The sequence below is a fragment of the Eptatretus burgeri genome, chromosome 5 (genome assembly GCF_056783735.1).
Source record: "Eptatretus burgeri isolate ZD-2024b chromosome 5, Ebu_testis_v1, whole genome shotgun sequence".
Classification (NCBI taxonomy): Eukaryota; Metazoa; Chordata; class Myxini; order Myxiniformes; family Myxinidae; genus Eptatretus; species Eptatretus burgeri.
This window is the reverse complement of record NC_140965.1, coordinates 75,300,475-75,316,426: the sequence shown is the minus strand read 5'-3', so window position 1 is coordinate 75,316,426 and position 15,952 is coordinate 75,300,475. Positions and strand designations below refer to the sequence as shown.

At 40.6% G+C, this 15,952-nt stretch overlaps 1 protein-coding gene across 2 annotated transcripts in view; it reads left to right on the top strand.

The window, feature by feature from the left end:
* Positions 1–15,952, top strand: part of MIGA1 (mitoguardin 1) — an 83,802-nt gene that overhangs the window by 54,706 nt on the left and 13,144 nt on the right. For both annotated transcript variants that reach the window (XM_085882455.1, XM_085882456.1), the window contains 9 exons: positions 3,976–4,103; positions 4,681–4,753; positions 5,625–5,711; positions 6,244–6,342; positions 8,941–9,075; positions 9,628–9,681; positions 10,139–10,255; positions 12,445–12,700; positions 14,245–14,315. In XM_085882455.1, coding sequence (XP_085738581.1) covers positions 3,976–4,103; positions 4,681–4,753; positions 5,625–5,711; positions 6,244–6,342; positions 8,941–9,075; positions 9,628–9,681; positions 10,139–10,255; positions 12,445–12,700; positions 14,245–14,315 — 1,020 coding nt within the window. The remainder of the gene's footprint in view (positions 1–3,975; positions 4,104–4,680; positions 4,754–5,624; positions 5,712–6,243; positions 6,343–8,940; positions 9,076–9,627; positions 9,682–10,138; positions 10,256–12,444; positions 12,701–14,244; positions 14,316–15,952) is intronic.

The following is a 15,952-nucleotide window of genomic DNA, read 5'->3' as shown; positions in this document are numbered from 1 at the left end:
ATGCCCTGCCTCCAAAGTACCAATCTGACAGTTTATTGTTGGGTCAAGAATCCCACCCAGATTCGATAGCTCAAAGCTGAATACACCATTACCTCTGCACTATCCTATCCAATGTTGCATGTTATAAGCAGATATAATATTTTTTTCTTGTGTCTGATAACAAATACGTCTATCTAATCATTACGTCTTACCTATATAATCAATGAGTTGGTAGAATATGTCAGAAGTAGCATCATCACCATATATTCTGGGTTTGATTTGTGAGCTGACTATAACCTGTCATCCTGGTGATTAACATTGAGTACGCCGTCCTTCTGAAGAACATTACATCTAAGAAGAATTTGCTGTTGGATGTGAAACATCCTGTGGTCTTTCTCAGTAAACTAGTGTGTGCCGGTACTCTGCCGCAATTACAAGTTCTTGCCCTGACCCGTAACGTGTCACAATGGAGTGGTGACCCACATGTCCAGAGGTGTGTTCCATTATCAATCGGCTTGTAGAGTGCTCGCTAAGTGGCTTAAGCATTCGAGCAAGCACTCTAACAAAACTGTCAATACCGAACGGCTAACTGTCGGTAACGGATGCCAAAAAAACATTAAAATCTTCCTATCAAGAAAATAACCTATTAAATGTTCAGTGAAGCCATACTGTATGTGTTATTCATGAAAGCATGCATGATTTTCTGATCCTGTGGATGTTTAATGTGCACAAAAGTGGTCGTTAAATATCCTAATCGATAAAGCTACGGACAATGGCAATGCATGTGACATAATCGGGTGTATGGATGATAAGGGTATATGGGTCATACATCATTGTAGCGTGTTTAGTTGCAGATGGTATTTTTGTTCAGAATGAGCACGCAAGGCGAGACGATGCGCTCTGTACAAGTGCCGTTCTAGTTCTTCATTAAATACAAGGAACAGTCAATTCAAACTTTAATGTGTCAAAGTTTAAAAAGAAAATAAAAAAACCCTTTTGGGTTTTGACCCATTGAAGCAAAATAAACAACTTTGTTTGAAAACAAATAGTTTTAAGCAGTTTCTTTTGTGCTCCCCAACTGTCACATAATATAAAGAACCAAGCACCCTGTAAATTTACATCCACAACAAATCCCTGGAAGAAGTTTAGTCTCTCACTCTCTTGTGTCTTACCATTGACTGTGGGTTTTTTTTAGTTTTTTTCTCCTAGGGCTGATCATATTACAAAAATGGACTCCAAAATTAATCACAGGATAGGCTTCCTATGCAGGCCCAAGTCTTTCCCTAATCCATCTCTGAACTGCTCATTGCATGTGAAAACTGTGAAAGATAGGGAGGGCCAGGGATTTCTTCCTACCCAGTTCTTCATAGATATCATTGATGTGATGATATGTAAAGTTCTTGCCTGTACCAAAGGTAACCCAAATGCTCACATCTTGGCACAGGGTGATGAGGTGATGGAACTTATCAATGAGAATCACCACTACATCCGTGTCAACAGTGCATACCAGACAGTTGGTACAGCCATTCTGAAGAGCATCCTGTAAGTGGATCAGCAGCCTGGTGTCTGCTTCCTCATGATCACATGGTGCCATGGATCTATCTGTTCCTCGAACAATAGCTGTGACACCAGATGTGATGATGAAGCCTGGTGTTGGCTTAGTGGTTAGGGTGGCGGCTTGGGATCCCAGGGTCCTGAGTTCAAGCCCCGTTGGCTGCTGAATTAACACCAGGAGGTTGACTCAGCCTGTCATCCTTCCGAGGTCGGCGAAATGAGTGCCAGTGTACTGGTCCCGGTGTATGCCCCGGTTAGAATAGGTGTACCATATCCCTGTGTGTCGTAAGAGGCGACCAGGGTTGGCGTCAGGAAGGGCATCCGGCCATAAAACATTGCCTCAAGAAAAAGCCAAACCCCTGCACAGCAGGGAAAAATGGCTGTAAAAACGGTCATACATCATACCAGATGTGATGATGATATCCTTCTCTTCAGGGTAATCCACAGTGGCAATCTTGTTGGAAAGGAATACAAACATTTCCTGTTTGTTGCTTGGGTCATGTAAGACGTCGGCCCAGTTTTCTGGGAGCTTGTTCTTGCCCGTAACCTTTCTCCGAACACCCTTTCCTCGCTTTTCTCTCATGGATTCTTTGATGCTGCTGGGGAGGTATGTATCCCACACTATATCATCTCTTTTGGAGTTTTCTAGTTGTTTTATGATGTATGGAACGAAGACCCGATCAACATACTCATCAAATGTCACAATGTTGGTCGTGGGGGGCAAGTGCACCACAGCAGTTCCATGAAGAAGCTTCATGCCAATGGAATCGGGGGGATAATTGTGGGTGTCTTTGGCCAGAATGTTTATCAGATTAGATTTCTTTCAGAAAGAATTTTCCGTCATAAGATAGAGAAGGGGGAAAAGAATGGTTCTCATGGCTGAATAATGTACTCATGTCACTAACCCTGTGCTGCATCACAATGTACAGGTGAGAGAACAGAACAACATAATTCTTGAGTAGAGAAATATTTCCCACTTGTTTGGTCGTTGCTTTTGGCCATGGACAACTGAAGAGAGGAAGGGCATTCTTCCTAATCGGCTCATGAATGGAGGATGTGCGATCAATAATAACTTCTTTGCAATATTTGGCACACTCATCCTTTCCTAGACTATGTACTGTTTGCACCGTGTTCACTACCGATTCATCCAAAACATTCCATGTCTTTAGTGCCAAAAACTCATCACTGTCATCAAAGAAAGGGTTTCCCAGCTCATTGATGACCTGAACCAGACTCACAGCCTGCTCCTTGAAACTTCTCTGTGTGGAAAATCCCTCTTCATGATGATAACCACAATCTGAGTCTTTATCTTTTGGAAGGTAGTCCTCTTCAAACTCCTTCAGTAACCTTGCTTGTTAGGGCTAGTAACCTTGCATCATCCTTGTCACACTTTTTGGTAGCTCTCTTCAACTTCTCTTTGCTGAACTTGACAGAGCAAGATTTGTGCCATGCACCCCAGTTTTGGATCAGTTCACCTACAGTCATGTCTTCTCGAAAGTTGTGCATCTCTGAAAGAATTAACATTATTCAGGAAGGAGTTGTATGGTTCTGACTTGTCCCCACTGATTTGTGCATTAAGTGGGCATTTCAGAAGCTCTGTGGTCTTTTCTTGACGGATCAAGCACAAGTTCCAATTCATTATGCTGGTCAACCTGAAAATAAATGAAATTATTATTTTTTTAATGAAATAATCATCATATAAAACATATCACTTAACTTCTCCATCTGTTTTACTTCTTTGTTTTTTCCTCTATGTTTATGGAACTGTTCTGCCTGAAAAAAAAAAAAAAAAACTTGAAAATAACCAAGCCTTGATTTGTTTTTGACCAAATAACAAATGTGACACTATTCTAAGTGGTATAGTTGTATTCCTTGACCCTGAAAATGTATGTTTAGACACCAACATTATGATCCTAAGTGGCTTAGAAGCTGAGATATTTATAGATATAAGTTTTTACATGGTGGCCATCTTGAAAATCTAAGATGGCCGCCATAATGTATTCGGAGGAAGTGGTTCCTACCAAAAATGGAAAGCTATAGCTGTGGGTAGCATGTGGGGAAAATTCAGCGCTTTTGTCTAGAACGTCCACATCCATATGCTAAGCTGCCTGACGATGACAAGTTTCAACCACAGTAACTGGAAAGGGTGTGCGTGCGTGCGTGTCCTTGTAACATTCATTGAATGGTTGATTTCACCATTCAAAAAACATCTCTATAATTGTCTTGGTATATATTTTTATTGTCTTCTTTCTTTAAAAAGTCATTTCAATACCTGTCATCATGAATAAGTTTTGTTGTGTTAATGTGCCCTTTATACACTTGCTTTATGTGGCCCTCACCATCATCTCCACCGTAACGTGCACATACAGTACTTGCTCCACCATAACTCCCTTTCTTCATGCTTGAACTATTTTTCCTCATCCTTTTTTAAAATGCAAACAGCTTGTGGAGCTATTGATGGGAGCACATGAACATGCTCTCAGAGGACCTCCATCTCTTCAGCACCTTGACCTCTATGAGAATGGAATGCAGCAAGTGCAGGATGGGCTTATCACCTGCAGAACTTTTCGGTAATTTTTTTTTCTTGACATTCTACCCAGCAAAGCCAAATTTTCACCTATCTGCTTATGTTGCCCTCAGCCTGGCATTTAATGTCATTAGTTTGTGAATACTGATTGTAAAACAGTCGGGTAAACACAATATAGTGAACTATCAGGTGGTTTCCCTGAGAGGGGTGGGGGAGGATACCTGGCACTGCCCGGCTGGATGAGTTTTTCCTGGCGAGGGTTTCGGGACATGTTGGAAATTAAAAAGCAATGGAGTTATTGGCACAATGATGGTTACCTTTTTATCTGCAGTCAGCGGTAGCACTGCCTGACTCCACATCCCATTATGCACTTTATAGCAGCCTTTGGTGGCCTTAAAACGGACGTCAAGGCCAACGTGTAGTAGCTTCATATATTACCCAGATTCTGAAGTACCTACACCCAAAATTTGGGGCCTCGAGGACTCTAGGTGCGAGGGTTCAGCTGTGAAGGAATAACATACAAATGCACAAACACTTGGAAATATTTATACATATTACAAAAAAGTGTACTATTGCAGCTTCCCTCTTTTCTAAACACATTTTTGGTGTGATGTGTATAGGACTGAACTGCTTGGTTGCTGCAGTGATGAAGACTTTCTGGCTAAGCTGCATTGTGTCCGCGAAGCATTTCGGGTACGATTGTGGACGAATGATGTTCGGTTAGGAAAATGAAATTTAACCCTCGACTGACCATTCTTTTAATCTTTTAGTTGAGTAATGAATGATAGTGTCTTCTTCCATTGTCAATTTATATAACTGTAATAACTTTAATTTATGCTGTTTATATCCATATGCCTTACCTTTCTTTGCTCTATATTGATGTTGCCCTGAACATTATTTAGGAAAAGAATTTACCTGCCTTGTAAAGTTAACTTTGTAAAGGAGAGCAAGCCCACGGTACTAACTATGGGCTCCTAATCCTAAAGATGTTGCATCAGCATGAGAAACAAGCACCCCCTTTTGTGCTGGTTTTGCATGAATGGTGCCATAAGCATACCAACCTCAGTCTTGTGGTTTTTCATGCCTCGACTGACGAAGTCGCCGGAGGCAATTATGTTTTTGGGTTGTCCGTCCATACTTACATACTGTACTTCTTCTTCTTCTTTCGGGGTTGCCACAGCGGATCATCCGTATGATCCGCAGAGTGATTTGGCACATGTTTTACACCGGATGCCCTTCCTGACGCAACCCTGGTCGCCTCTTACGACACAGGGATATGGTACACTTATTTTAACCGGGGTATACACCGGCCCAGTAAACTGGTACTCACTTCGCCGACCTCGGGAGGATGACAGGTTGAGTCAACCCCCTGGTGTATTAATTCAGTGGCCCAACGGGGCTTGAACTCAGGACCTTTTGGATCCCAAGCCGCTGCCCTAACCACTGCGCCAACACCAGGCTATACTTACATACTGTACTTCTGCGTGCTAATTTTGTGTTTTATTTATTTTTATAACCACAAACGCTGTTCAGAATCTTTTTTTTTATCTCTCTGCCCAAGCAGTACATGCTGGAGGAGGAAACTGTGCGTGCATTATTTGTGGAAACTGGCAGGCGGATTATCGCAGGACTGCTGAACAAGGCTGGAAAGGTAAGGGTTCAATAATCGACTGATTAACATTGCTTACGTACTGTATCTCCAAAACTTCCAAACGCATCTACATTCTTCCATTTGATAATTGATACATTTGGAGCTTTCAAGTTCTACTGCAAGGGGCAAAAAAATATATATATTGTTACGGCTGTGGAAATTCGCAGACCACCATAAAGGACCTTAGATCAGTTATGACGATAAGTATACGTGTAGTTAGATTTCCCCACCGTTGTTTAGAGGGAATTTCCGTGTTCACAGGGCTGCGATCCTTTGAGATAGCAGTTTTTCTTTTCTCTAACATTATTTTGGACCAATCATCCCCCAACAACCAAATCGCCACCAACCGTCATAGATTATGGATACAGAACTATAGTTCATATGAACAATGCCTGAAACTTTTAGCCTTCTTTAGGCTGAACTTTTGTTTTGTTTTTACTTATTAGGAGATATTTATAAGCTTTTATGTGACAGTGAAATGATGCATTATATGACCCATTCTTATTGAGGTTTTTGAACAATACATCACCAGGATCCAACTGGCTTTGTGGAAGCTTATGAAGAAATGCTGCGATATTCTGACCAGGAAGACTATTGGACGATGACACAAATGGAGCTCGAGGGTCGAGGGGTAAGTGGGATGTTTACGTCTTGCAGGAATGTGAACTGTGATGTGCAAGTGAGATAACACATTCTAATATATACATTGCACACCTTGGAATAAGCTTCATTTTATGAACCTGCAACAAGCACATCTCTTTTTCAGCACTTTCTGTACCCCCATTGTTTTGATCTTTTTTCAAGAACCTTGTTGATATCTCGGTCTGTAATCGCACTATTGCTACTTCTGCACATATCTGCCAGATTTCTGCCATTAAGGGGATCATCACTTTTTTTTGGTTTGCATCAAAACTGGTCAATATATAGTTGAAAATTTAATGCTTGTTCTTGCTGTTATTTAATTCTAATAATTATTACTTTTTTTTCTTTCTTTCTTTCTTTTTTTTTTTACACCTTTTTAAAATCATTGTGAAAATGACTTCAAGGGGTTAAAATGTATAATTTAGAAATGATTTTCTTCAATAGTGCTTGTTTAGCATAAGAGTGAGGTTCATGAATTGTAACAGAATATGCATCTATTTGTATAGAAAGCCTGTCATCTTCCCTTTTCTGTTTTTTTATCTTGCCAAAACGAAGTTTTTGCAAGATATGTTAGTCAGCTTGTATGTTTTTTTTTTTTTTGTTTGTTTGTTTGTCTGTAATCACGTATAAAAAAATTCTGCAGAGCACAGTTATCATTGGAAATTTTTGTAACTTCGCATATCAGAGGCCTATAGAGGTCCCTTTCAGTGCACAAAATTTTGAAGGTCAAGGTCAAAGGTCAAGGTCACTTTGTCGCAAATCAGGGGAGTCAACGAAACCCTTATTTTTTGAGTAATTTTGATCGGATCGTCTTCAAACTTCATGGGAATATAGTTCATGGTCTGGCGCTCAGCTGATTAGTTTTTGGTGGCGATTGGCCTTGACCTTCATGGTTAGTGCCTAAGGTCAAACATATTTGACCCCAAGGTCAAATTTTCAAGTTTTAGGAATCATATCGTGTAGTACCTCAAATTGAACACCTCTGAGTGCTTTCTAGATATGTCAAGCTTGAGACATTATGACGTCATTTGGTGACGTTATGAGGCAAAAGCATATTTTTCATGGTTACTCTGTAGAACGATTCTCATCGGAATCTCTCGTAGGCAGATATTCCTCAAGGAGTCGCTCCTGGTGGATAGCAGCTCTGTTCACCTCAGTGTGACCTTAAAGAAGTCACACGTGGTCACCTTTTGGCAAGATACGGGTCACCCCGCGGGTGACATTGTTTTTTTTTTTTTTCTCATACCGCTTCTCCCCAAGTCTGTCCTTTATCAACACCTTGTATTTTATCACATGCACCACTTCTTCAACCACAAATGCTTCAAACCACAAATTCTTCAAACCACAAATCATCACGACCCCACAGTTGGTAAAGAATATTTTGTGCGACCATATATATATATATATATATATATATATATATGGTCTATAACCTAACCACCTCATCTATATATATGGTCTGTGTGTGTATATATATATATATATATATATATATATATATATATATATATATATATATATATATATATATATATATATATATATATATATATATACACACACACACACACACACACACACACACACACACACACACACACACACACACACACACACACACACACACACACACACACACACACACGAGTCTGGCCAACTCAACAATCGGCACTGTGTTTCTTTCCTCTGCTGGCAGAGCTGACATGTTGGCATAGCTGACAGCGGTGCAGTGTAACAATAGCCATACATATACGACCATATCACGTTGAAAACACCGGTTCTCGGTCGATCGTCCAAGGCACTTTTATTGATTTCTGAACCTGCAATTACGGTCTCAGGGAGAGGATTGAAGTTTAAACAAGGAAAAGCCGATTAGATTTTGGTTCAGGTCCGGATCTAGATCTGGCCTATCAGTGGGATACAAAACATATACAGTTCAGCCAGGTGGAGGTATGCGCTCTACTGAGTGCTGTTCTAGTTTCCCTTAATTATGTCCCATGGAGTTGTCGATATTTGAATTCATATTTCGGTGTTATCCATTCGGATATTTTGCACGCCAAAAACTGGTCCGGTCAAGTTGTATTGAACAATCTGCATACGAAGTACAATGTAATAGAATAGCAATCAAAGGGGGAGTACAGAACGGATGGACACGAGGAGCTGTGAGATAAAGAGAAAACAAATGGGGAGAAGATCCCTCAAATAAAGTCACTTCAATTACTGTATTTTTTTGGCATTCAAATTGATACATCACCACCCCCAAAAAAAAAAAATCCAGGAATCAGCTTATTTATGGTTTAAGACTGAATTGCATAAGATTTTTAAAATTCCAAAGTGTGATATTTTCTGAAATAAATTGAAAAAAAACAAAGCAATGTTAATGAAGAAGTTTGTTTACTTTACAAAATGGGAAAATTCCGAGAAAAAAAAAATCACCTGATCACCTGTGCTGGAGAAACTGTTCAACTTGACTTATCTCTTGGTGGCAGCTCATAAATATTCCCATATCTACCGATGACTGAGCATGCGCTGCAGTTTCGCACCCCTAAGTATTTTGAGGTTTATTTATTTATTTTTCAATTTTCAGGTTACCAGCATGACCTTTTTCGATGTGGTCCTCGACTTCATAATGATGGATGCCTTTGAGGACTTGGAGAACCCTCCATCATCTGTGCTTGCTGTTGTGCAGAACCGCTGGTTGTCAGACAGCTTCAAAGAAACGGTTAGAAAAGCTGCGCACGTCCATTTTGAGATCATATGCAGTGCACGTCAGTGCGATTGCCCTTAACTTTTTTTTGCTTTCAATGCCTTTGGTACATTTGAACGCAAGGTATGGTGGTGATGTTGCATGATTAATTTAAATAATAGCTCTCAGTAACCATGACATGTTATTAATTAATAATTTTAGCTCGTCTCGAAGCTGCCTCGTTCTCGACTTGACTTCCATTTTATTCAAATGCAAAAATATTTATTTCATGCATTTGCCATGTTCATGTGGTGCAAGCAAGGGGTGTTGCTTCTTGGACTAAACCATTTTTTGGTGTGGTTATTAACTTCACTTTCCTATCTGTCCTCATCATAGCACAATAGCGACCATTTTTTTTTTTCTTTTTCTTGTTTTCCATGAGAGGTTTATACTTTCTGAACTTTTATCGTGTTTGAATATCTTGCCAGTATGTTAATTTGGTTATTTGCATTAGCTGTTTTTGATGTGAGACTTAAGTGAGTAAAAGTTAACTAATTGTACTTCTTACATTAATGTTTGCCATTTCAGGCCCTCACCACTGCATGCTGGTCTGTACTGAAAGCAAAGCGAAGCCTGTTACAGGTACATCCATTCTCCACTTCATCACCAAGTTCAGAATGTTATTCTGTGGTATTTTTTTATTTTTATTTTTTGCTAATTTGGTTTGTGCAACTCCATGATACCTTTTTTAATTCATTATTTTTATTTGCTGACATGCAAAAGAGATTGGCTATCTCCTCAATCAATTCCATTCCAATCTTGATGCTTTGCATAAGCTCTTAATATTCTCCACATCTGCACTTATAAACAACTACCGAATTGTCAAGATAAGATGAAAATTCTACATTAAAAGTAAAATGATCTCCTTTGTGGGAGAGAAGGTTGTGCAGAGAAGCTGACTCATCATTGAAGTGTAACAGAATTTAAACAGAATTTGTCAACCTTTTTGCAGTAAAGTACAATAGAGTGAATTTATCTTTATGAGGGTCTGACAATAAAGTACTAAAAATTCAGCTTTCCATATATTTGTGCATTCCAGGTTGCAGATGGCTTCATGTCCAGGTTTTACGCAATCTCTGAGCATGTGAGCCCTGTGCTCGCTTGGGGTTTCCTGAGTCATAATGAGCCGCTCCATCAACTCTGCTGCTTTTTTAAAGTAAGGCACTGTAGGTTTTTGTTGGGAGGAGAATGACTTTTTGAATAGATTTCAGTGCCCTTTATTTATTTATTTATTTTTTGTATACAGTGCTGACCCTCGTGGAAGAGATAGAACATAACAGAACAAAAGGAACAGCAGAGAGAGAGAGGAGGGGATCACACCAGCAGCAGGGTTGAGGGACAAAATAGAGGGAGACTTGGATAAATGAGGGATGTGGGGAAGAATGAGGGCTATGGATAGACACGGGGGTGAACAGATGGATACAGTGTCGCAAACTTTCAGGAAGGAGGAACTGGAAACTTGGAAAGAGGTGGACTTTGGCAGAGTTAACGGGGGTAGAAAAGATCATGGTTCTTGTACAGGTGGTTCCCGGCTTCTGAACACCCAGCTTCTGAATATCTGTTAATATGAACATTATACTTTATAACCATGTTTTGGTGTTTCGAACGAACGTTCGATCTATTCATTCAACGCTGCTTTTTCGAACATACCGTGCCGAGCGCTAAACGCAGGAAATCGGAACTCGAGAGTTAATTACCCATTCACACCTTCACACCATAATTCACAAGGGCTTCCCTCCAGCACTCGACTGGTATTTCACATGGCATTCTCTCCATAGGGTTCATTACCAGCATGAGAGACAGCAGTGCTCACTCTGCTTCACCATAAACCCCTCTAACTAACTTGTTATCCCTCATCGTCCCTTACACTACACTGCACACATTCCATTTCCTCTAATTTATTCATTTTTGATTTAAGAAGTACAGTACATTTTAAAATGTTTTTATGTGGAAAGAAAACCCAATAATACTAATAGGGTTTAATTGGTGTTTGGGAACCAGTTAATTACTTATTTCATGTACTGTATTTAAAGGAGATTTATTGTTCCAGCTTAAATTTCTTTCTAAATCATGTCCAATCAATTGAATTTGCCACAGGTTTGACTCCAATCAAGTTGTAGAGACATCTCAAGGATGATCAAAGGAAATTGGATGCACCTGAGTTCAATTTGGAGTGTCATAGCAAAGGGTTTGAATGCTTATTGACTTGAGACATTTCAGCTTTTAATTTTTAATTGATTTGTAAAAAAAAAAAATTCAAAAAACATTCCACTGACATTACAGGGTATTATGTGTAGATCAGTGACAAAAAATTTAAATTTAATCCATTTTACATTCAGGCTGTAACACACCAAAATGTGAAAAAGTCAAGGAGTGTGAATACTTTCTGAAGGCACTGTAAATTTGTGTGCATATTTGCACACCCATGAATTCAAAATCTAAATTCATCAAAGAGTACTGCTTCCGATTCAAGAATGAAGTAGAACGGCACGTGAAAGAGCACATACCTCTGCCAGGCTGTACAGTTGACGTTTTGTATCACACTGATAGGCCGGATCTGGATCTAGACTTGAACCAAATCCTAATCGGCTTGTTCTTGTCACCTAACCAACTCATCCACCAAGTTTTATCGTAACCTGTCCACAACGTTATGAAATATCGTTTTTGGCCCGATCTCTCAATTATTAAGAACAAGCAGAGTTTGGAACAAGCAATTTGGAGTTCATTACCCGTTCTTCCTGTGACAAGTAATACAAAACACACTTGCATTCATTAATAACTAGCAGCAGTATCGACGTCGCCTGGTGATCTAATCCTGTTGGCATTTTGAAGAAATCACATTTGTTTTTGTTTTTCTAATTTTTTTGTGGGGGGGGGGGGCTTAAAACACTTCCCTACACCCAGGAAGGAATGGGGTCGGGGATCGTTTAATATTACCTTTAACATGGCTACAAACGCTTTGGCACAATCGAACGATTTTAAAAAATAATAACTACTTTTTTTCTTTTTTCTTTTTCAAAACCTTTCAATTTTTTTGGGGCCAAAAAAAACACAAGAGACAAATATCTCTCTTATTGTATAGATTGTATGTATTCTTTGCCCCCATTTTGTGTGTTGATTCATTGCCCACTGCCTTTTCTGCTCTTCCATGAACTTTTAAACTTGTGTTAAAAATAAAATTAGCATTAAATCTGAAATGCATTATTTACTAAAACTCTTCCACTATCCTTTATGTATTCATAACAGCTGTCATAATAAGATGATTATCATTTTGCAGACATTCAGCATTGATGGAATGAGAGTGTGCTAAATAATAAGTAATTTGTCATTGTGTTGTGTCCACAGCAGCAGGTACTTTCTCTGCTCAAAGACATGTTTGACCTGGAGAAAGTACGATACACCACACTGGAGCACCTTGCTAGTGACATCCTTTCACTATTTCACCGTCGCACCAGCATGCTGCTCACTTACATGGAGAATATACATGAGCTGTGGGAAACTGTGGATCAAAACCAAGTTGGGAATCAGGTCCAGGGTCATTTAGGTTCTGAGAACTGTGTGGATATGCAAGAGGGCCTTTCTGACCCTTCCTGCAGCAATGGTAATCTCCTATAAGTCAAACAAACTATAGCTCCTAATCAAACATCGTCAATTATTTGGACTTTGGTCCAATTGGAAATAATTATGCCACCGCTGTTGGAATCTGAGGATCTTCCTCAGTTTACTCTTCTTTTTTGCAAGCTTGCATTGGAGAGTAAAATTCATGATGGTGAAAGACATACAATGAACAAGGGAGTGACTGCTGTTACTGCAATAAGGAATGAAGGAGATGAGTGTTAGAATGTTAGAGATGCAGTAAGTCCTGTGTATAAATATAAAGTTGGGGATCATGTGATTGTTTGGCTTTTGCTTTAGCCATTGTAGCACCTGAAAATCACTGGTGCACTTGCACTGACATTGTCAAAACTGAACTACAACCTTATGGATGTACAATTATAAAGCCATCTTGTACTACGCACAACAGGGGATAGAAGGGGGGAAGTAAGCCAAATCGGCAAACATAAGAAAATGAAATTCTTCTATTATTGTGTATAGGCATCTTAAGATGATACAAGACTGATTTATTTAGTTTTTCAAAAATGTATCAAGGCTGGTGATGGTGATAGGCTCGAGGAATGTGCGCTCGTCACTGAGCTGACCTGCCTTGGTTCAAATCTCAGCATATCTAGAGACTGTCACCCCGGGGTTTTGTAGGCAGAGAAATAGAAAATTGTGTGTGCCACCCTTCGGATGGACGTTAACTGTGCATTCGGTGTGCTCGCATTAGTTGATTGACGTTATGATCCCACAGCTTCTTTTGCAAAGAGTAGGTGGGTTGTCGCTGACACCTGGTCAATTTCCAAATTTCTTCCACCTTCTGTCAAATGCCAGGTCTGGCCAGCACTGGTTCCTTAGACTTGGGCTAAAAAAGTTCCCTGGCCTACCCCACAAAGGAGTAATTATAGTCATTAAATAAGTGGTATTAGTAGTAGTAGTAGTAAAATTAATTGTCTGAGTTTGTGCTCCCATCTGAGGTTCAAATCGTCTCATGATATTTGCCAAAATCACTCGAATGATGTCATATTGACGTCGACTTTGTGGCATATTAACAGAATAACGCAGTCTTCTGGGTGTGCACAAATGCTTCTTCCCTCTCACTAACCCCAGTAAATTTCCAGAAAAGAGTGTGTTTTTTGGGAGTGTCTGGAAGTTGAGGCTTTGTGCTCTGGGATTGGGATCAATAAGACCCAACTTATTTGTTTGATTTCCTACTCTTTGAAGATTATCTATCCATAATCCTTTGGGACAGAACTCCAGTTCCACAATGATCACTACTGTGTACATATAACTACCGTTCATTGCGTTTGCCCCACTACATGCTATTTCTTAAATTATTGCAATGGTTATTACTGGAGTACCTAACTTTTTGAACAACTGGATCCGTTTGTTTCTTTGAATGTTTATTTTTCTGCCTCAGCATTCTCATACATCTCATATGTATCTAAATTTGCTTCAAATGAACTTCACTGTCTCGTCATATGCTTGGTTTGTTTTATAGACGGTAGCTTCAACTTTATCTCGTTCTCTGACTGTCTGTCATCACAGCTGTGCTTATGTACATGGTGTCTTTGGCAACTTGGCATAATACTCCCTCGTTTCTTCATGGTGAACATCAGGTAAAAATGATTATGCTTGATGCATTGCGGTTTGCAAGCTTTCCCTGCCACCGAGATGTTTTGAACCCAGTGGAATCCTAATACTGTCTGACAAATCTTGCTATCATATATTTAAATCCAGTCCAGCCACGATAAAAAGCAGCCAACATTCATATATTCTGGCTCAATTTTATAAAGCGTCTTTCTGAAAGTCAGGAGATTTCGGGGACCATCTTGTTACATTTTTGCTTCGGTGTAGGCAAGCTGAAATTGACGTCAAGAAAAAAATACTTCACAGCTGAGTGAATGTATGGTAAATAATTTCAACCTCCCTGCTTCAGTGAAAAATTATTTAATTACCTCCAGTGGAGGTGGACAGAGGTTTTTGAAGTAATTCTTCACCACTGAGAGATATGGTCAAAAACGATATGTAGCATGATATTGTTACGAATCTGGCAGACATTTGCACACAACAGCCAGAGTCCCCGCAGTTCAGTTATTTCGATAAGTGTGTGTTTATAGTTAGGGTCCCGTCCTTATGTTTAATGGGTGATTAAGTGTATGTGCGCTGCTAGTTATTTTTTCGTTAGTTTTCTACATCAATCCCCTTCACACCACGGCGCCATAACCCAGGTGTTCAAGGCTACGGACATGGGCGGAGCCCCCTCGCCTCAGGGCCGACTCTGCCCCAGCCAGATGGAAGTTCCCCTCGTCCAATCGGGGGTGAGATCACCTCAGGGCCGACCCCGCCCCAGCCAGATGGAGTGTTCGCCTCGATCAATGAAGGGAGGACACCGATCACCCGACGCCCCCCCCCCCGACCAATCCGGAGGCGAGTTACCTCAGAGCCGATCCCTCCACCCGCCGGGGGGGACAGGTATAAGAAAGGTGGCGAGCTCTCTTTGGTCTGTGGTCTTGGTCTGCTCTGAGGTCTTTTTCGAGGTCTTTTGGCGGTCTGCTGTCTTTTTCGGGTTCCTCGTGGTGGTGGTGGTCGTGGCGGAGGTGTTTCCGTGGTGCTCGTATCGTCGTTCGTGGCAGCCAGGATCGTGGGCTCGTTGGATTCTGGGTCGTGGGTTCGAGTCCCACCGTGGTGGGTTGGAGTCGGTGAAACCGCACAAGGCGGCCAGGTACCCGGCCAGATTCTGACCCTCGGCTCGCCTTCCATCCGAGCTGAAGGGCCGAATAAAGACCCACAAGGTCCATTTATTTTTGGGTGTGTGTGTCTGGCTGTGACCAGTCTGTAAGTAGAACTGTTTGAGTAATTCCATTGTATATTTGCCTGCATCTTTATTCGTCGTGAAGTCTGCTCTGTGCCTCCCTTGCTGATTACTGTAGAATAAACCCTCTGTTAAATGTTCCAGTTCGGTGTCCGTATTTTCTTTCATTGGCCGAGCATGGTTCGGGTTTGAGTTATAGTGAGGCCGTTTGTGCTGTAAATTGTTCATTTGGTCCAGCAGGCTTTGGTAATCCTTGCTCGGTTACACCGGATCAGAGTCGGTAACAGCGACTCGGTTCGGACAAAGTCGGCCGAGGGTGTGGCTTCCCCGGTAGTTAGACTGCGTGGGTACTCGGGTAAATTGGAATTAGACAATCAACCCTACCCCACACCATCAAAATATTGGCATCCACGGTCCACTAAGGGACCCGTGACCTTTGGA